Source organism: Stylophora pistillata, chromosome 9, assembly GCF_964205215.1.
Source record: "Stylophora pistillata chromosome 9, jaStyPist1.2, whole genome shotgun sequence".
Classification (NCBI taxonomy): domain Eukaryota; kingdom Metazoa; phylum Cnidaria; class Anthozoa; order Scleractinia; family Pocilloporidae; genus Stylophora; species Stylophora pistillata.
The window spans coordinates 5,978,683-6,000,657 of NC_142527.1; the positions used below are offsets into that span (position 1 = coordinate 5,978,683).

The window sequence follows — 21,975 nt, forward strand, 5'->3', positions numbered from 1 at the left end:
TATTCGCGCCATTGGTCGAGCTTCAATGATTATTACTTGTGGCATATGGCGCAGGAGAATAGCGATTTTCATTACCCCTCGAGAAGTGATTTGCGGGGTAAATTTATACGACTGCCTCTGAGTCACTGTTTCTTTATATTGGTGAATCACAACAGTGTTCTTTCTTTATGTGTTATTCTTCTTTCATCGACGCCATAAAACAGCATGATAGATCACCCTATGGGCAACATAGACATGTATTGTTTAATTTTTCATTAATAAGGAAAAATATTACCACGATGTTGCTTGACTCAAGTTATTGAGTAAATCTTGCTTTTAAGTGCGCAAAAAAAAAATAAATAAAAAATAAAAAAAATAAATGTTACGTGAGGTCGAACAGCTAAGATTATAATTTTTTTCATATTATGAGGGATAAAATACATTTCGAGCACAGCGCCCGATAGGGAAAATATGTACCTGATCCCCCATAAGTCGTGGATATCATTTTATCAAGTGTATTGTGTCCCGCACTACGGGGGCCAGAGACAAAGGAACTACACAAATGAACAAGTAACATGCAAGTAAGCTGTTCCATCGAATTCGTCTATGAAACAAAGTCTCCCAATGCAGTGGTAAGACTGTAAAATTGTTCTTTTTTCTGATAAAAAGGCTAGCTCTCAATTTCCGTCAATAAAGGTGTAGTAAATTTGTTGAACTATGTATTACATACAGTGGATGTGAATAAAACCTTTCAAAAGTTGTCAACTCCAAACAAAAGAAAGCAACAAATTTGAGATAACAAAAGCTTAAACTAGACTAAACTACATTTTTTTGAGAATTGCCTGATAAAACAGGTTTCCACGCCAAGGCATTATGCATTGAATAAAGTTACAATTGCGAGTATCGGACCGTAGAGATTTTCGAGCATAGTTGACATGAGTTCTGATGTCCTTTTGATGTCAGCAAATTCGTTCAATTTCGTTCCCAGGATCTCCAGAGAGTCTTCTTTTCACTCCAAGAGACCCTAAGAAGCATAGGTTTTACGGGCAATTTTTTCCCGGGGGGGGGGGGGGCGGCGGTGAACCATTTGCCCAAAAAAATCTCGCAAGTTGCCCAAATTTTTTGCGAAACAGTCGTCATATGATACACTAACATAGACGTACATATAAAACACGTTCAAAGAAATAGCTGTCTCTGCCATTTCGACGGCCAAATACGATCCATGTCTTTCTCGGCTACAGGGTTGGCATATTCCCTTTCAGTGTTAAGTGCGATGTTTCTAACACGTTGTTGCCCCATGGTGCTGCGGAGGTAAGTTTTCAATCTGCGCGCGCAGCCCACTGAATGATCGTTCTGCAGAACATGATGTAGCAGGTATCACTGCAAGGATATGTACCACTCTAGAAAACTCTGGGAACATATCAAATAGATCATTCTCATGCATTGTCTGCAACATTTCTGAAACAGTCATATAGCCTAATCCACGTACACGACGAAAACTCGCGTACATTTTCTGTTCGGCTTTCAGAATATCCCCGTCCATTTTGTAAAATTTAGCAACTCGGGAGAAGCTTTCTTTATCTTGTGTTTCACTCTGACAGATATTTCCCAAATCACAGAGTATGTTCTGGTCATTTCCGCTAAACCTGAGTACAAGCTCGGACAGCACCTTATCGATGGACGCATAGTGAGTGTTTATACGATCGTGCGATTCCGGTGTCTACGTTTGTCTTTGCGCGTGTTCACCTACAAGGGTTTGAAGGCGGCAGGACGGCGTTTGTCTGGGTGCCCTGGTTTCTCGTAATTCAAACTGAGAATTGGTCAGCCAATTCTTCATTTTCAGACCCATTGCTGATGCTAACTGCCATACACTTTTGAAACTTTCTTCACTCCGACACTGGCGTAGGGTCTGAATGGTCAAGTTGGCATTTCTACGAGCGGAGATGACGTCGACCGTCTTCCCCTGAAGATATCGGCACAGACTACTAGTGTTGCTTAGGATTACTTTCAGTACACACAGCCCAAAGACAAACTCCAAGTCGCAATTGGCGTTCAATAAGGCTCTGCTCTCAGAGTAGGTTTTTGGATCTTTGTCTGAAGACAGTGTGAGCAGGGCTTTCACGATCCGTTCCATTTGACCGTGTACGGCCTTTGCGGCTTCCCACCAGCATGACCACCGCGTGGTACTTAATGACTTCAGCGTCAGTTTTAGATCCTCACCTTGCATGTCTGTGTCACTAAACAAGGCGTGTCGTTTGGGACTCGCTTCTAGAAAGTTGTACAGAGCCTGGAAAGTTCCCAGAGCGTTTCGCAATGGTTCAATCTGTGTCACAGTATCCTTAAGGGCGAGGTTGAGCACATGTCCGTAACAGTGGACGTAGATACCGAGCGGAGAGCATTCTTCCATTCTTTACGCTATAAAGGACGTGGTAAAGCCAGATTCACACGAGACAATGGTTGCCGAGCACGTGACTCAGATCTTCTGAGAGTCTCCAGTAGATAATCTACAATAAGATTCTAGAAAGTTACGCCGAAATTGACGCTAATTATTTCACGGCTGGAAATTCGCCACTGTAACTAGTGCAGTGTCTCGCGTGAATTTAACTGCCTTTATAACGTAGGCTCGATTACCAGCCGCTGAAGAAGAGAAAAAATATATATTTACAATTTTTTCGAAACGCAGAAGCAATAATCATAAAGATACTAATACAATTACTAATATACCGATACTATTCTTTCTACCGATACTAATACATCGATACTATTCTTTCTTCTAGTTATTTAATTTATTCAATTTACCCCACTTCATTTCTATTTTTATTTACTACTTCTATTTTTAATTATTATCTAATTGTCAATCAAATTAGTTTTACGTATTTCCGCTATTACATCATACAGCTATCTAAGTACCACCTTAACTCTGTCAATTCCCACTGCACCTGAAGAAGGCTGGTTTGGCTAGCCGAAATATAGTGCTCCGTTTTAAAACTTTTCTACGTTGTATCGGTCTTGCCTCTATATTTATATTCGTTATTTTTTCCACGGTTGCTTGCTGAACATTTCACATTTATGCAAACCTTTTTAACGCTTGAAGGAAACAAAACTAGAGGGGTCTTTCCTTACCAAAAGAGGTTTTTCTTGCCTGTATTTGAACGTACTTGCATTAGATCTCAAAACTGTTTGAAGGACCCCTTAAGATTCTCTTGGAAGCCCTTGCCGGCCTCATTCGAAGGTTGTTTAATGATGGATTACACTGAGCGATTAATACAAACAAGCAGCAAGAAAAAATAGCGGAGAGGGGGGGGGGGGGAGAATTGGTAAAGATGATTATAAATGGATTAACGATCGAGTAAATAACTTAACTGTATTAATATCACTCTGCGAATCGCCAGAATTAATACAATGGTTTCGTATCTGCATTATCTCTATCTTTACGAGGGTAGTTTCCCTAGTATCAACCAGGCCGGAAAGTGATAACTCCCCTTGGAAGGTAGTGCCTTTTAATATATATAAAAAAAGTGAATAGCGTTTTGAAGACGTACTCCGTTTGGCTACTCAAACTCCGAATATCCTTTGTTTTTCAACTCCGGGCAAAGCGCGCGGGGTTTGCACTCGAAATGTTGTAATCGTTGCAGGAATGAATGAATCAAAATCATCTTTTTGTGCTATATTATCTCACTGTTTTAGTGCTATATCATCTCACTGTTTTACCGAAACAACTATTCGCGGCTCGTTAAATATCCACTGCTAACCATGCCACCTCCACTTCGGTGAATGATTGTTAAATATATGGCGTTTACATAGGGTCAACGACAAGGTTAAATTATGGAATAAATTGGGCGTAGCTCAAGGTACTATACATGAAATATGTGAATTCAAAGCAGTTTTTGTAAACTGTGGTAAATCTAGACATTAGGCAAGTTAATTGCTATTTTCGTTTTCAAAGGATTTTCCCAGGCACAGGTGTTACGGAAAGATATCAGCCAATCAGAAGTTTAGTAGATATTGGTCAGCGGTTCCAATGTTGTAATAAACAGTCCTCCCTTTCTCGTGAGAAAATCACGATACTGGAGTAGAAATTACGTCTGCAAATCTGTGAAATGACTTCAGTTTTCCATCGAAGAGCGAAAAATTCATCTGTATTTCCTGAAACTATAATATTTGGTAGTTTGTTTAGCGGTCATGAGAATAGCTCGCTGCACTAGTAGGGGTCCGCGTTCTGTTGGTTTGTTTCCGTCCAATGGCTGTTAGCAATGAATCAGCGAGCAGCGACAAGGCTTCGCCCTCGCTGCTTTTATACGGCAAACAATTGTCTCCAGAATGGAAAGCGATTTCGACAGCGGATCAAAGGATATATTTTGTCAAGTAAGTATTCTCAATGACTGATTGTAGAATTCTAACAGCTAGGCTTGACTTTCTTGCAACGAAAAGTTCATGAGCTATTTTTAAGAATTCGAATCACAATTCCCGGTTTAATTGCATTTTCGATCCCTAATTTCAATTCTTTTAACTCCAATATTCAGTTTCGATAAGGATGTTTCAAGGCTTAGCGGAATTTTTCTGTCGGCGACAGATAGTGTTGATTTGACTGGTTTCCTTGGGTATTTAAGTTTACATGCATGTATGCCATCGCTGATAGTTCGTTCTCGAGATTTCCATCTCCACTTTGCTCCATGTAAATAGATCACTTATGTTTCAAAGTCTTCACTTAAGCGCCTGTGTTTATTGGATAGGTACAACGCTTGAATACATCGAAATACTTTTCCATACCGATGTTTGTCCGAGAATAAAATTCACAAGCGATGAAATCTAATGGTTAATTTTCATTTTTATTCCATTTTAACAGTCAGCGCACTCGATCATCACATTGGTTTCCGCCACCTGAATTTTGGACTAGTAAACTTGGCCTTCCATACGGATGGGAGATGTCTTTGGATGACCACAACAGGAAATACTATATAAAGTACGTAACCAAAACGAGAGATGGCTACTAAATTAAACTTGTATCTTTGATTTAAACTAACCCAAATCGGATCTTGTTTGCGGAAAATGGCAGGTGTATTGATATTTGGGTAAACTTTGCGCGACAGAGTTTATTGCTTTAACCGCATGATCGAATATTTAATACTCTATGTTATTTCGAACCGGTTTTCCTGTAACTTTAAATCGTATTAGCTTTTGAGCGTTGTGAAAGTGATTTAATGTTGTGTCACAGTGGTTAATCCTGTGTAATCTTTTAGTAAAGCATCGAAGCATCAAGCACGAACGGTGGATTTGAACTCTGAGCCACGTTCGAATCAGTGATTGATGTGATAATACATCGGCTAATGTAAACTTCAGACACAGGCGCCAGATTTCATTTAGTTCTGATAAATACTGTTTGACGAGGCTAGGAATTTGAAATGTTGTTATATTGTGATAATATTTTAAAAGAACACTCAGTCATACGTGAAGCACTGTATTGGTTTCTTATCCTTACGGAGACAATGTTTGTATTAGTATCTTTGTGATTATTGCTTCTGCGTTTCGAAAAAATTATAAATATATATTTTTTCTCTTCTTATTTTTTAAGAGGGGGGGTGGGCTAGGGGAGGGAAGTAGTATCATGGAGTGGGCTATATTGGCTTCATGATCAATGGGGGAGGGGATGGCAGTGCATTATCAGAAATAAAATTATGAGTAAAAGTTACTTTAATTGACAGCAATGGTGGATAACAGCAAGAGGGACTGATAGGGTAGCAAAATCCACAAAACAAATTGAGTCTTTTTGAATAGAATTGCCTGTGCCTTTTAATTTATGTAGGGGTGATAATAATTATGATAATGATGAATAGCAGTAATAATAACAATAATGATAAAACAAACTGAAGTAAAAAGAGGAAAGAAAGAAAAGAAAAAAATCTGACACAATGATAATTGTTGTTTTTACCAGTCATGTGACAAGGGCAACAACTAGAGAAGACCCAAGATCAGAAGCTGATCAGGCGACTCATGTTAACATGGTGAATATTACTTCTCACTTTAACACTTTTAGCACACTGTAAGAGCGCATTGTAATTGTACATGTGAGGAGGTGTGATCTTTCCTGTAAATTGAAAGTTGCAGAGATGAATTTTTACAAAGGGAAATGAACTCAAAATGTCTCATTTTCTATTAATGCAATTGAGTCTGAATTACATTAACAACCTTCAATTTTTTTTTTTTTTTTTTGAGGTTCATGAAGAGATTCCTGTTTTCTTCCAGAGATGTATATTCTATACAAGGCTAAAAGATTAGGAAAAAATTGACATGTTTGAACCAAACGTTTTCGGCTGTTTGCCATCATCACCTTCCAGAGATACATGAGAACATTTTAAAATGTACAGTAGGGAACCCCAATGTGAGATTTTACATGATTAAAGAGGAGCTGCATGATAATCACAGAATAGTTTGTACTTGAACCTTTGACTTTAGGTGGTATGATATAATGTCTCTTGAAGGGTGAACCTGTAGGGTCCAGGAAGTTGTAACCTCAGGGAGGGGAGCAGGGGTGGTACAGTGGTGAGAGGGCTTGCCTCCCACCACTGTGACCTGGGCTCAATTCCCAGACCTGGTGTCACATGTGAGTTGAATTTGTTATTGGTTCTCGTCCTTGCTCCAAGTGTTTTTCTGGAGTTGAGTATTTTTAGCATGAGCTACTGGCTTGGAGATAATATAGGAAGGGCAACGTCCCCTTCCTATATTATCGACTTTAGATAAATTATTAATTTTTAAAATTTATTTTAACTTGATGTTACACATGCAATGATATTTGATCTTGTTTTCAATCAGACACCTCCTCAAGCAAGGAGGATCGAGCTTGTGAGAGATGCTAAAATAGGTATAATAATAATCTGACGTATGCTTTTATAACATTGTGAGGGATTATTTGCTGGCATGTAGAATTTGATTAGAAGAGAAGGGTGCAGTTTAAAAAAAAGTGAGGGCTTCTTTTATCACTGCTTTGTTAGATACTCTTTCTGTAGGGGGGGGCCTGGGGGCTAATTTTCCAGGATAGCACCTCTTTCAAAAACATCTTATACTGTGTTTCCTTGAATAAGTGCCTGTGTACTTATCTAAACTTTGGACTAAAGGAGGGGTCTTTATCGGAAGGAGGTCACTTAACCGAGGGGGGCCTTTATCAATAAACTATTAATGATTTGTAGTGATTCCTCTGTGATAGAAGCTTAAAAAGTTATAAAGAAAGTGGCTACAACAGAAACAGGTATCCCTTAAATAGAATTCTTAAATAGAAGGTATCCCTTCTATTTAAGAATTCAAAGTGAGGGAAGGAAAGGGGGGGGGCACTTACTTTGAAAGGGGCACTTGTTTGATATTATGGCCTAGGAGGAGGGTGTTTATTAATGCATGGGTGCAGATATATGGAAATATAGTGTATTACTTCCTTGAGATACATTTGAATGGATAATTAATCCAGAGGGATTATCATAATCAAGTGATTCAATTTCATTCATTACTGCTTTAGTTTGACTACTCTGTGTACAGTTTGGCTAATAATTTAGAAATTGGACATCTGAAATGATGGGATTTATATCTATGCATGTAGAAAAGAAGTGCCTGATAGTACTCCAGAAGATTATGGCCAGAATATTTTTGTCTATTACAAGGAAACATGATAATAATTTTGTATATTAGGTTAAATATAGAGGAAAGAAAAAGAGGGGAACAACTGAGGGAAAACAGCCATTGACCAAGCTTTGTTATCTATGATTTGTCATCTATGGTGATTAAATTGTAGTACTTAATATAAGCTTATCATACACTGTAGCTGTTTGAGGGTTTGGGTAACTGACGAATTTGTTTCACTGCGCAATGATGAAAAAAAAATTGTCTCTTTCATTTCTTCAGGGTTTGGTTTTGTCGCTGGGAGTGAAAAGCCAGTGGTAGTTCGCTCTGTTACACCAAGTAAGGGGTATTTTCCTATCAGTATGTAGCCACTAATCCGGGAGTTAAAGTGCCTAGAACCCCAAAATTGTTTTTGGCCATATTAAATCTCTCTATTGCACTGAGCAAAATGCCGCAAAAATTTTTGTGTTTGGTTAAAACCGAAATTTATTTATGACTTTTCAAAGTCGGGTTTATTTTTGGAACGACCGAGGGAACCAGAGACTGGGGCTGAACTTAAAGATTAATAATAATCGTACATCAACGTTTCTGGATTTCTATTTTAACGGGATAGCAAATTTGTGGAAATATATACCTAATGATGTTAGGCAGGCTGAGTCTATTGACTCTTTTAAGAATAAACTTAGGTCGTTTTATTCCGTTTCGCTTCGCATACTTCTGTCACGCACTCCCCATAAATAAACATCCGCGAAATTCGCCCGCACTGAAATAACAGTTTGGCGTGTTGGTTAATAAACAACTTATTAGACGTTTTGTTGTGTAGTATCGCTGAGTATTTTTACTCGTTATTTGTATTTTGACGAGCCCTACGGGCTCGTCAAAATACGGCACAACTCGTAAAAATACTTAGCGCTACTACAAAAAAAAAAAAAAAACGTCTAATAAGATATATATATTTTACGAGAGGGTTGGGTTGGAGCTTAAACTTAGTAGGAGACTTATGTCCCATTGTTTTTGCTCCGGTACTACTTTGTACAAATCCTTAAATAAATAAATAAATAATAAATACACGTTCTTCACATTGCTCTCTGTGCATTTCCTCCAGTACTTACAGCAGGGCTGGACACTAACAGTAGCCCACTAGCCACGGACTAGTAGAAATTCAGGTTTGGCCTGTGGTTTTCGATTTCCACTTAAGCCAGTTTGGCTAGTAAACAAAGGGAAATTGTCGTAATATCTAAGATGTCACTAGCCACTCGGCCAGTAAGTTAAAAAGTTAGTGTCGAGCCCTGCTACGAGAAGAATTCGTCCAACAATCAAGAGCTTCTTCAGTTTGTAGTAGTCGCCTTGATTTTCATAACCTTGCTGTGTAATTGAGGGGTGGTATTGTTGGGAGAAATTAAACGCTGATCTCTCTTGTGGGTCAAAGTTTCAACAGAGCGTAGACTACTCGCATTTCGGTCAAGTTATTCTCAAGTACTTTGTCCCTGGCATAATGGTTGATTTTATTTCTGTATTCTTTCAGATGGTCCATCCCACGACAAGCTGTTTGCCAATGATCAGATTCTGAAGGTGGATGGAAAAGACGTCAGGTCTGCCGCTCAAGCTGATGTCATCAGTCTTATAAAGTAAGCTTCGCTAGCTTGTTTTGAGGGAACCACAGTAGAGGTGCATGTACTCCTACTTGATGCGTCTATCCTCCGCCTTTCCCCCCTAATATTTCATAGATTTACTTGACAGTTTGTTAGTACGCTACCTCGCTCCTTTTTGGAAAAAGGTGTTGTGAGAGCCATCTTACTTGCCTAATAGTAGAGAACAATGATTCCAGCTTGAGCTCGATTTGTTAGGGCCTAGCGTAAGGCTTTTGTTGCAGCGTCTGCTACTCTCTCCTTTAGATCCCGTGTGACCCAAAAATTAACGCGTTTAACTTGCCTGTTACAACGAGAAAAAGGGGGAAAAGCAACGATGTTGATATCATTCCGTTCCCGCTTTTACACCGTTTGCACTCTTAAAAACGTTTCCTTTCTAATGGCCGAAGACATAATTTTAAACTGTAAAACTTAGAGTAGTTCTAAGGCTTATATAGTGTTTCCATATCATATTTGTGCAGAAGTGCGACTGATCGCATTGAACTCGAAGTGGTGGCAAGTGAAGATGTACAAGATAGCAAAAACCAGGTTTGTGTGAATGAAGTAAAGGATAAAGGTAGAGTGTGTATTTGACTAACTGGCCTTCCCAGCGGAGTTTGTACCGGTTTCCTTGACATCAAGCGCCTAGCAGAATTACTACTCTCCCCTGGGTAGGATGTTAGTCAATTGCTAGGGTACCCCTCGCAGCATTATATTTTCATCAGGTTTCTCTGCCAATTCATCGATACACATTTCTACTCCTGGATGGAGAGAAGTATTATGGGAGTAACATGTTTTGCCCTACAACAGAACACATTTACCCGGCCAGGTCTCGAGCCCAGATCTCTCTACTCAGAGGCTAGCGCACTAAACATAAAACCGCTGAGTCTTCCACGAATAAAGTGTTTACTCGTTATGGCTCAACGTCAAAATTGGCCAGAAACCCGTGTTTAAAGGGGAAAATTCCTCTGAACTTTTGTGATGCGAATTAACTTTTAGTCTTGTGTTCTTAAACTGTGCATCTATTTTTAGTTTTTCAGAAGGACGCTGAATTCTCGAGAATTAATTTTTATCCGTTCTCTGTTTCTTTGTCAGCACAATCGAAAGTCTTCACTCATGAGTCGAACCACAAGAGAACGCCGTCGATCAACCCCAGTCTCCGTTCGTTTCGCGGATGAGCCTGCGTTGGTGCAGGTCATTGGTCCGATGGAGCCCGTCCGAAGAGTAAGTTTATTTGACTGAGTTGAGAATATATTCAATTTTTAAATTGTTTACGGTATTGAATCCCTAATCCAAACCATTCTTTCGTCAATGTATGCTTTGATTAATTCAAAGACGAAAAACGTGACATGAGTTCACCTTTACAAACTGTAGAGGTGTGTAGCGTGGTTTCCTAATTTTGGCCTCATTGGTTTTTTAACAATAGTCTTCAGTGCCACTCATCCCTAATGTGTTGAAGGTGTTCTTGGAAAATGGCCAGACACGTTCTTTCCGTTACGACTCCGATACAACTGTCGAGGTGGGTCTTCATAGCAACTTATTGTAAGTTTTTTAAATCTCCATTGGACTCACACAGCTGGCTCTAGATCTTCATGATCTTTAAGAAGAAGTGGATGCTCTTAATTCTGCTTTGGGCTTGTACATGTAAGCCGGTCGATTTGTTTACGAATGGCTAAGGCTCGAACGTCAGCCTCGGTAAGTCCTTAGGGTGGCCAGTTTACAACGTCAACTTAATTGATAAAACCAAATTATCTGATCTCAGGATAAAGTCGGTTTAGAAATACATGCACTCCCTCTCTTATTTGGCTCTCATTTGGGTGTTTCTGTTTAGAAAACTCTCCAGAGAATGTCTTCACCCTCCCAGCCCGAACTATTATTTGTTTTAAGGCCGAAGGGGGGAAATGCCATCTCACTAATCTCGGTGTGTTTGTTGTCAGGCCTCGCTCATTCATCGTTTTTGTTTGTTTGTTTGTTCTCATACAGGAAATATTTAGCTCATTTAGCTCAAAGCTCGATATAAAGTCAATAGAACACTTCAGTTTGATTCTCAGTGGCCCCAAGAAAGGACAGGTTTCGTACATACAAAACAACGAGAAAATCTCAGAGGTAATGCAAATTTATTGAAGTAAAATAAAATATTTGCATATAATTTTACTGCGATAACAAGCTACTTGGATCAACTATTTTTTATAAAGTTTGACAACTCATTCCATTTTAATGTCATTTTTTTCAGCTTTTGGGTTAAGAGCAAATGCGTTGACGAGACATATAGTGTCTCATGGAACCTAGATAGAATTTACTTCGTGTGGCAAATCTAATTTGGTTCTCTGGCTTTTTTTCTTCAACAGATTTACACCAATCGCAACTGCAGCAGTGTCAACTGTATCTGTAAGCTTGTCATCGCGTGAGTGCAAATTTGTTCTTATATTCCGTTTTAACTGATATAACCTAACTCTACATACTTATTTCGTCTATTGAATGGAAACGCTTTTTGAGTGTTTCATTCTAGCTTAATTTGTTTGCTTGCAAACAGTACTTTTATAAATTTGCACTTTCATCTAAGTACGCTACTACTGTTACTAGAAGCACTCAGCAGTAATTCATGTCATGTACGTGAATATTCGTAAACAGGTTTGTTCCCAAAGATCACTATGAGCTACTGTCAGAGGATCCAAACACCTTTGAATATCTCTATGCCCAGGTGAGCTACTTTGAATTGAGTGCCTTTAATTGTAAAGGAAGGGCTAATTTCATTTTTAAATGAAAAACTGTTACCATGTTTCTCCCACCGATGCCCCACCACAGTTTCTTTTGAATCTTACCCCCTTTATTCATATGTAATGATTACCTGTTTGATTTAATTTAATTTAATTTAACATAATTTATATAGCGCTAACTCCACTAATTGACCAAAGCGCCTTACAATTCATAATATTAAAATAATTAAAAACATCCCACTGGTAATAAAATATGAATAAATTAAAAACCTATTTGCAGAATTATTTATAAAAATATCACAGTAAATCCTATTCCAAATTATCAAAAAGTTAAACATTATATGCTTTTTTAAAAAGATCAGTCTTTAAGTGTTTCTTGAATAAATTAAGTGTATCTAAACTTCTAAGATCTAATGGCAGCTCGCTCCAGAGTTTAGGTGCAGCAGCGGAAAAGGCCCTGTCTCCCTATGTTTTAAGTCTTGACTTCGAAACAACCAGAAATTTTTGATCAGTAGAGCGTAGCGTACGTGAACATGAACGATAACTAAGTAATTCCGTGATATATAATGGTGCCATACCATTTAGGGCCTTATAAACTAACAATAAAACTTAAAAAAGAATCCGAAAATGAACAGGTAACCAATGCAGTTGAATCAATACAGGGGTGATATGATCAAATTTCTTGGTTAAAGTAACGATACGAGCAGCCGTGTTTTGCACAGACTGCAGACTACTTATCGTATGCTTAGGGAGGCCATACAATAAAGAGTTACAGTAATCTAGTTTTGAACTGTTTGTACCCCAAGGTAAGCAACAGAGTTGTGGAAGGTTTCTATGGAATGGACCTGAAATATGATATGGCCATAAAACTGGCGGCGCTTCAAATCCAACAGAAAGCCATGGAAGCTGCCGCAGGAAGACCAGTGAAAATCTCCGTTCGTCAGGTGGAAAAAGAATTCGGGGGACTTGGGAAGTTCGTCCCGTCAGATTTGTTAAACAACATGAAGGAAAAAGAGTTGCGAAAAATTCTTGATCAGCAGATTAAGCAGAACGAGACCCTTGCTTCACCGGGAGAAAGATATATGACCTCGCTGCTGTGTAAACTGCATTATCTCAACCTTGCGGTAGAAATGTTTTCCTACGGCGGGAGATACTTTGACGCTAAGCTCCTTGATGATGAGAACGATGGACCCAGTCTGAAAAAGGTTCGTTGGAAGCCATCGTTCAGTTTAGGTTGACTACTAGAATTACAATGTCAGATCACTCAATGATGGTCAGCTAAGTTTCCATTTATGCTACGAGTATTCAGTTTTTTGCCATATTTTTATCGCTTTTTCTGGTTCCTATTTATCAAATCTGATGCGCAGTTGCATTTTCATTCCACTTCGTGTTGTATGAGTTGTAGTAACAGTTCTCTAGTCTTTCTCAGGATATGTGTTGTTCGATTCACTTAAGAAAACAACGTGAAACAAGTTCGTAAAAGGAAGGATTACTACTGCAATTTTTTTAGTTTTTTTATAGTCTTTAATACGAAACGACACGGTTAAAACTGGAAATAAAACAGCGAACGAAAACCCATTACAATAGAAACTAAGCTAGATACACAAGGAAAGCTACAACGAAAACAACGATGAAAACTACATAATACAAAACTTTTGCTGCGATGTTGTGGATTTCCTGCCTAGTGGCGAAATAGCTGCACGAAGCGAGTGACCAAAACATCGAACACTGTACAAATACTGAACAAAATACTGGACAAAAACTGAACAAACTGCACAAACTACGATGAACAATACGTTTAAATACATGCTACGGTACGTAACGTTACGTAACGACACAAAGAAAGTGCACACAAAATTTTACTTCAATCAGCACTATTAGAACGAGAACAATAAACAAACGAAAAAGAATATTAAGGCGTTTGCGATCTACAGTTAGGTATAATTTGTAACATACTTTGATCAATGTTCTCGGGGTTTTAATTTTTAGGTAAAGAAGCAACATATCACCGTTCTTATCAACTTGAAGTATGGAGTAAGTCGAGTCCTCAGGGGAAAAGTAAATGTGGTAAGTGAATTGTATTTTGTTCCGTCTTTATTTTTATATTTTTATCTTTTTGTTTTTTGCTTTTTCGGCTTACAAAAGCCTACTCTAACGAACAATCTAAAGCCCAGATGAAAACTGACAATCCAAATATACAATCCAAGAATTCATTTGGACACTTTCTTTCAATAACTGATGAACACTACATTAAATCGTTTGATTGATTATAGTTATTTACAATTTGATATCCTGAAATATTAACAATATCATCCAATCGGATCCCTGAAAGTCGCCAATCGAGGTCTTGTTAATCAAAATGAACTTGTCGCAAATAATTCACCTGAAGGCGTAATGGTTTTAAATTTACTGCAGGGACCCCTTGTCCGTGCAGGTACAAGACATTGACTTGATATGCACCTTTATTGGTATGAAGTTTTAGACTTCAATCCCTGAGTCCCAAACGACGATGTAGCTCAATATGTAAGGGTATTCGCTGTAAATAAAACGGAAAATTACGCAAAAGTATTAATAACGAACTTCCAAGTTTTTTTCTTAGCGTGTTCTGCCCAAATATGTCATACAAATGTGAATATAATAATAATAATAATAATAATAATAATAATAATAATAATAATAATAATAATAATAATATCTATAGCGCTCTTATCCTATGTTCAAGGCGCTTTACAACACTTTGCGGGGGACTTTTACTAGACTGCCAGTGGCAGTTTATTACAATCAACAAAGGCGAATTTTTTTACAGATGCCCCTTCCCCCCCAAATCCTAGTAAACAGGCCAGACCACATCACAGTACTGTCGTGATGTGGGTTCTTTGACGTCCCCTGCCTAATCAAATTATCTAATTAATAGATGCAGGAGACGAGGCCTACGGTTTATTCCTCCTTATCCGAGAAGACTAAAATGTCTATCCATTTCTTGATAGTTTAGAAAGGTAGCACATTCTCCTCAGTTATTTTAAGACCATGAGTATTGGTCCGGCCGGGGCTCGAACCCTCGACCTCCCGCACAACAGTCCAGCGCTCTATCCAATCTCTTAGTTAATAACTCTCCCTATAATCAATTTTACAACGATCACTAACATCACAGAAATGCTTTCATCTGGATTATGAAATTTCAGGTAAATAGTCATGTAAAAATGACAAGATTGTGTTCTACATTTACAGTTGTGTCAACTAGCTGAACTTCAAGATATAACAGGATTTTCGATTCGTCCAGAAGAAGACAACAAGCGGCTGCTACAGATCATGCTACAAGAGGGAAAGGTAGCACTCTTGTTGTGTCATGGATAGGATTTTTAGTCTGTCTCCCCTTCGTCTCTGTCTGTCTTTTTTTTTGTGCGATCGATACTGTGAATCTGAATTAAATTAAGACTTGTAATATTCTTGAAATTGTCCCGCTTATTAAATGATTTGTGCAATTAATTTAATCCCTTTCAGAAGTTGCAACTGATCTGTACCACCTTGGTCTGCTTGGATATGATCGCACTAATCACTGGTTACTACAAAGTGTATGTCGACAATACGAGCAACACGCCATTGCCAGTAGAAAACGAGGAGACTTGGCCGTTCAGCTTCCGAAAGAGCTCCCCTCGTAAAGATGGTAGGTATCGGAAAATTCCAGATCAAGAAACTATTTTACGAAATAAAAACAAACAAAGAAAATGGTGCTGATGATGAGGAAATCAAACGGGCCTATCTGCACTGGCGGACAAAACTAGAATTGTGTCGTCAAAACTATAAGGACAAATATTATCATGCTTTCGCATTATGAGTTGCAGCATAAGCGAGAGTAGAATCAACGGTCGACAAAGAACGATATCTATTGTCCAGTTAAACTTAATGAGGAACTTTATAGACCAGCGGTAAAATTTTGCTGACCTGGGTATTCGCTGCTTTTCTAACAAAAGGCGAGTGATATATAAGTGTAAGGTAGAGATGAAGTCAGGCTATACTCGTGACAAGTGGCCAACTCCGCTGAAACTCTTCCCGGTTTCCTTAGCATGAAGTAAGAAGGAGTATCTCTACTCCCCCCTGGATGTGATGCTAGTCCCCAGTATTTCATCAGGTTTCCCTGACAATTCGCCTTTGCCCATTAATACTCCTGGGTGGAGAAAGGCACTGTGAGAGTAAAGTGGCCACTGCGTCTCTCAGCTTTTTTGGCTCGGACCGAAAGATGTCAGAGGAGTAGGGATGGCGCGGTAGTGAGAGCACTCGCCTCCCACCGCTGTGGCCTGGGTTTGAATCCTGGACGTGGCGTCACTTGTGGGTCGAGTTTGTTGTTGGTTCTCGTCCTTGCTCCAAGGGTTTTTCTCCGGGTCCTCCGGTTTTCCTCCCTCCGCAAAAACCAACATTCCAAATTCCAATTCGATCTGGAAACAGTGGACAAGAAGAGCCCCCCAGGGAATGTCCATTACTAAATTATTTATTTATTTATGATTTATTTATTTATTTAAGATGTCACAATGTTCCTTCTTAACTCTTATGGTGATGTTGAGGAAGGTTCACGCTGTCAGTGTTGCTAACGAATTTCTTTTTATTATTGTGATTTAAACTACAGCGCCAGACTACTACTCAAGACATCGTGTTGTCCCAGACGTGTGGTCTTATCCTTCTCGCTTTCAAATCTCAAATACGATCAAGAAACCACCTTTAGAAAATTGTAAACCTTTCAGTGAACACAAAGACGTTTTCGTTGACTTTTCAAGCGCTCCGCCCAGATACAAAGTTAAAGCAACCGTGAATGCCATTTCAGAAGAATCCGAGACAGAGGACGTTTTGGTATTGAAGAAAACAAGTCAGCGACAAAAAGGTGAAGTAGAAATTGGCCGTGAACAAGAAACTTTTCAGCACGATTCTTTAGAAACAGAGAATGTAGATAGTGGTGGAGAAAATCTCACCGATATTAACGACAATGACAGTGCAGATCTAGTCCTGTTGGATGAAGATCACGTGCTCCTGGAAACCGATTCTTCTTTTTTGAAATGTACGTCAGAAGATATCGTTGTCATGGACGAAACCGAGTTTTGCTGTGACAGTGAAACTGCTGCTGTCAGTGAGGAGTTCCTTGCTACTCGTAAGCGACCTCATGGGTCGCCGGAAGGTCGCGATAAGGAAAATGTGGCGTTAAAATCCGAAAAAATTGACCTGCCAGAAACTCCGCGAGAAAATCAAGAGGACCTGATTTCACAGCTGATTGTTGCAGAGGAATTGTGGCAAGAAGAAAGTTCCGTTGTTCTCGTTAATGGTTCAGGTAACAAAGCCTTTGAAACGGTTTCAATAGATGGCAGTGGTAGTTTTGACAACGCGTATCATAGTCAGATGAATAACTCTGTTCACGATGAAAGATTGCTCCTAGACTTTGAAGATGGACACGAGGAGATTTCGTCTGACACTGAGGACGACAAATCTGATGAAAATGAGCTAGGTCCTTACCTTGAATGTAGTGAGCACAGTCTTGGTCGTACAGACATTAACCAAAACATTGTTACTGATTACCCTTGCACAAAAATTTCCTTGCTAGCGAAGGACAGTGGTGTTGCAAGCCCTGCTGTCTCAGAGCACGACACTTCCATCAATACAAATCCCCTACAGGACAGAAGTACATCACCTCCAAGGGCCTTGGACTTTGACGAAAGTAATTCTGACAATGAAGGAATTGAATTGATTGATTACCTTGAAAACAAAATCTCTCAGGGGCCTGTGGAGCAAGGAGGTGCATTAGCTTTACAACGGAACGACTCGGAAAATAATGGGAATGAAAGTGGAAGCAGTTACGACAAGGGAGAACAATCTCCAGAAACCTTGAAGAGAGTTGACAAACTCGAATTGAAGGCTGATTCGTGTTTGGATATCGACGATTTCGCAGCTGGCGATGGAGAAGATTTAGTGAACAGCGTGGACAGTCACCATATCAGTTTAGAGTTTTGCGAGGGAAGCGAGGCGGAAACAGTGTCAACAACGTCGGATGACGATGAATCTCTGTGGTCCTTATTTCCACAATACTTTCGGCCGAGTGGAAACGCGATGCGTACGAGTATTAACAGTGTGGACCTCTCTTTGGCTGAAGAAGATCAGTACGAAGAGGGTATAAATTCTCCTGAAACCGAAGGAGAAGTAGCGTTACTGAGTTTCAAGGTGCTAAATGCGAGAGATGGGAGTACTCCAAACATCGGTTCAAAAGAGGATGAAGCTACCTTTCTCGATAACTGCGACGAATCGTCAACAGCCTCTTCGGAGGGTCTAGAAGAAACCTATGAAGTGAATGCCGAAATACTCTCCGAAAGCGAAGAAGTTAGTGAGGACAGCGGTTATGCCAATTCCAAAGAGAACGATAAAAGCAGCTTGGGAGTAATTTGTAACAAAGTAGACGAAACTTCCTCTTCATCTCCAAACAGTGCGAGATGTGCGTGCTGCACGAATAACTGCGATATTTCTCCTGGCAATTATTCCAACGGTACATTATTGGTAGCTGAGACGAAGTATACGTCGGATTTCGACCAACACCCTGAGAAACAATTTCTTGAGAAGTTTAAGTCTGCTGAATTGTCAGAAGGATTCGAAGTTCCTAGCCATTCAAGTGATGCGTTGGTAAAACATAACGTTAAGGGAGATGCAGAAATTCTCTCCACTGAAAATTGCTCACCGAAAAACTTGGACGATAAAGGAATGTTTGAAGATAGGAGCTACTCTCCGTCCGACTGGATAATTCCATCCCCACCCACTCCAACACCTGAGCTGCAGGATACTGATATTCCCATTGTTTCACCCCCTCCTCTATCCTTAACACCAGACGGAGATCGACTAGATGAGGAGTTGAAGCGCCTGATTGTCCCTCCCCCTCCCGCTTCTGTCGATGTTTTGCCGAATGTTTCGGGTATCAAGATTGCGTCTCCCCCTCCCTTGGATTTAAGCGACAGTGAGTTGGAGCGTTTGATGGATGACTATGATAACGTCAAATTTCTTTCTCTCACCGATGACCACAAACTCGCCAAGACCAATGGTTTGGTGTCAGCTGAAATCTACGATGCTAATTTCACCGAGGACAAGAAACCTCAGGTACTGAAGGTCGCAGCTGATCTTCCAAGGATTCAGAAAGAATCATCCGCATTCTTGAGCAGAAACGAAAGTAATTATAGTCCGGTAGAAAACCTCTCCAATTCAAATCAATCTCGCGCCGAGAACGTTTCTTCAGCTTTCACTTCTCATTTATGTGAGTCACAGGTCTCACCTAATCCGCCCTCCTCATTTGTTCCGTCGACCTTGATTGATTTCAATGCCAGATTAAAATATAATAACTCTGATCAAAAGGTGGGCGAATTTCTCGACAAGGAAATCGGTAAAGGTGCGGAAAACCTCGACATTTTCACGAAGAACGATGAAAGCTTAAAAACGGCACTCGGGGCGAGTTCTGCTTCTGCTCATAGTAATCAGGAAGTTTTTGAACAGTGTAGAAGGTTTCCTTCAAAACAAAAGCCTCCGCTTCCTCCTAAACCTCGAATTCTCCGCTTCCGGTCAGTATCGGGTGAAAAAACAGTCAGTATACCCAAAAATTCTTCTGACGGGAAAAGTACGTGTAAGTCGTCAACCGCCGGAACTTGGTATCCAGGAGATAGACGTTTAGAATCCATAGCAAGGGTTAAGAGTTCCAACTTGTCTAAGGAAACATCTTCGAACAACATCGATCATTCCTTTCGCCAATCAATCACAGAGCATTCGCATCAGAAATCCTCTCCTCCGACATCAATCGATCCAGAAGACAACCCAAGTAGGACAGAGGTCAACCCACGGCGTGACAAATTTAGCACGAGGAGTTTATCAGTTACATGCAAATCGCCATACGTGCCTGCACCGTACTCAACGTCACGGATGCAAAATCTATCTTTGGTAACGTCTCCGATAGAGTCTGAGAGGTTACATGTACATGGACCCACTCTTTGCAAAATCAACAACTTCTTGTATGCAAGAAATTATTCGGGAAGATCGGAAAGGGGCTGCTCAGATGCAGTGCGCTTTTATGGGTTAGAGCCTTCCACTTTCTCAACAAATTCCACAACGGCACTGTCGAAAGAAGTGTTGCTTCATAAGGAGACACATTTATCGATTGGGAAGCCAGCATCGCATTTACATGAACGTTGTGGAAATTTTACAAAAACCCTCAGTAGAAATCTATCTGAAGATATCACAGAAAGCACGGTCCCAAAGGAAAGAGTTGAAAGCCCAGACCTGCACCGAACAGCCCCTGAACATCATGAAGACAAGTGCAACAGCTCGGTAGGCTCATCTCCTCTCCTTGACAGTCTCCCGCCACCATTACCGAAGTCTTCTCCCCCTACCGCTATTCCTTCGTTCGATCTCGAAGATTTTGACAACAGCGAACCGCTAATCGAAACATGTTGCGATGACGCTCTGAACTGTAGTGTTGAATCAAACACTAGTCCGGAACTTACATCTCTCAACAAAGACTTGAAATTTAAGCTTCATTCCGACTCAGTAGAAAAATCAAGGACAGGCTGCTTTGAGAGACGAGATGGTGATAGCACGTTATCTGCATCTTTAACTTTATTTTCGCCATGTCGAGAACGACGTTTCTTTAGCGAAGATTGGTCTTCTCGCGATAACGCTTTGTTTTTAAGCAATAAAACAAAACGAGGTAGCCTTGCTTTCGAGGATGACGATAAGACCGAAGATTCTGTGCACAGGTTGGAAGAATTTCAAATAAAAGCTTTTCGAGTAAAATGTTGCCATGTTTGTGAGGAAGGCCTTTCGAAGGTGATTATTTTAATGAACAGGTTGGAGTTGTGTTTGAACAAAACGGTATTGAATGCACAAACGAACGGCGAAAAGAGAAACTGGCTGTTGAAAGTTCAAAATAATGCGAGGTTCTTAGCATGCGATGTCAAGGTCATTTCATCGAGTACCAAACGTGGAAGCCTCCAAGTAGTATCAGCTATTAAAACATCTTTAGATTCTCTCGAAAAGCTGGTTGAGTCATGCGAGAACACTCACTCAATGGTAGATGCTACTTGCGATTGGAATGGCCGCCATATTGTTGCCACGGTCCAAGAAGTCGTGGAACAGTATTATGACATTTTGTGCACCGTGAAAATTGCCTCATTTCAGAAATCCGATAACCCGAATATAGAACTTTTAGTCAAAAAGACCAATGCCTTTACAGCATTGATTGATTCATTGATTCGAGCTCTTAGAAGGTATTAGTCCCAGTTTAATTAGTTTTTAGTGCATCAAACATAGTCCGCCGTTTACGTAACTGCAAGGTTAAACTCGCTACTATTTAACTTATTGAACTGTTGTGAAACCCTTCGCAACAAAGCTGTATATGCTCTAAATATTTTTGATGGTCTTATTTATTATGAATTTTTGCAATTGAAATAGGCGCCATAAAATGGAAAGCAAAGTACCCGTGTTCAACGGAATTATCCAATTATGGACAAAAAATTTAGTTTGTATATAATATACATGTAAATAAAGGAATTTAAATTGTGTAAAGAACGTATCTCATTTGATTGAAGCACAAACTTGTGTTAGGGAGAGGAGACGTTTCCAGTTACTGTGGTAAAAACTTTGGATCGTGTCATTATCCGAGGGACTACGCACCCACCCCTCCCCCAATCCATTATTAGCCCTAACTTGTTATCAGTTAACTGTTGTTGGTTTTTGGGGAGGAGTAGGTGCGCAGTTTCTCAGATACGAACATCGATTCAAAACTTTCTGCGATTATGAAGAAAATTGATTCCTTCCCAAGAAGGACCCGATCGAAGAAATGATATAATTGATGGTGATCCTTTTTATCGGGGTGTGAGAAACTGCTATTCTTAGACATTTGGAAATTGGTGACTATTGTGAAGAAAATTAGTTTAGTCGTTAAACAATGCTTCTTCGAATAGCATATTCGTCTTTCATTTCCATGCAATGATGTTCATACTCGATACTTGTGAAAAAAACGCTTTTCCCAGTACATGTAG

General features: G+C 39.7%; 1 protein-coding gene and 1 pseudogene across 1 annotated transcript; one reads left to right on the plus strand and one right to left on the minus strand.

Annotated features, from left to right (window-relative positions):
• Window positions 1-385: 385 nt before the first annotated feature.
• On the minus strand, window positions 386-2,386 carry LOC148722930 (zinc finger MYM-type protein 1-like; annotated as a pseudogene).
• Window positions 2,387-4,016: 1,630 nt separating this feature from the next.
• LOC111341263 (uncharacterized) lies at window positions 4,017-21,502 on the plus strand. The gene is made up of 17 exons (XM_022948218.2): window positions 4,017-4,344; window positions 4,826-4,942; window positions 5,912-5,981; window positions 6,790-6,838; window positions 7,867-7,923; window positions 9,110-9,212; window positions 9,695-9,761; window positions 10,308-10,436; window positions 10,639-10,731; window positions 11,196-11,318; window positions 11,561-11,616; window positions 11,844-11,913; window positions 12,736-13,134; window positions 13,919-13,996; window positions 15,158-15,256; window positions 15,431-15,593; window positions 16,551-21,502. Exons 1-17 carry the CDS (start codon window positions 4,220-4,222, stop codon window positions 21,206-21,208), a joined length of 6,456 nt encoding a protein of 2,151 aa, XP_022803953.2. The 5' UTR covers window positions 4,017-4,219; the 3' UTR covers window positions 21,209-21,502.
• The last annotated feature ends 473 nt before the right edge of the window (window positions 21,503-21,975 follow it).

Excerpts from the sequence above, each read along its gene's own strand:
- LOC111341263 (XM_022948218.2), top strand. The coding sequence starts at position 4,220 with ATGGCTGTTAGCAATGAATCAGCGAGCAGCGACAAGGCTTCGCCCTCG. Across the intron at positions 4,943-5,911 it reads AACAGGAAATACTATATAAA|TCATGTGACAAGGGCAACAA; the intron begins GTACGTAACCAA and ends TGTTTTTACCAG. Across the intron at positions 9,213-9,694 it reads GATGTCATCAGTCTTATAAA|AAGTGCGACTGATCGCATTG; the intron begins GTAAGCTTCGCT and ends ATATTTGTGCAG.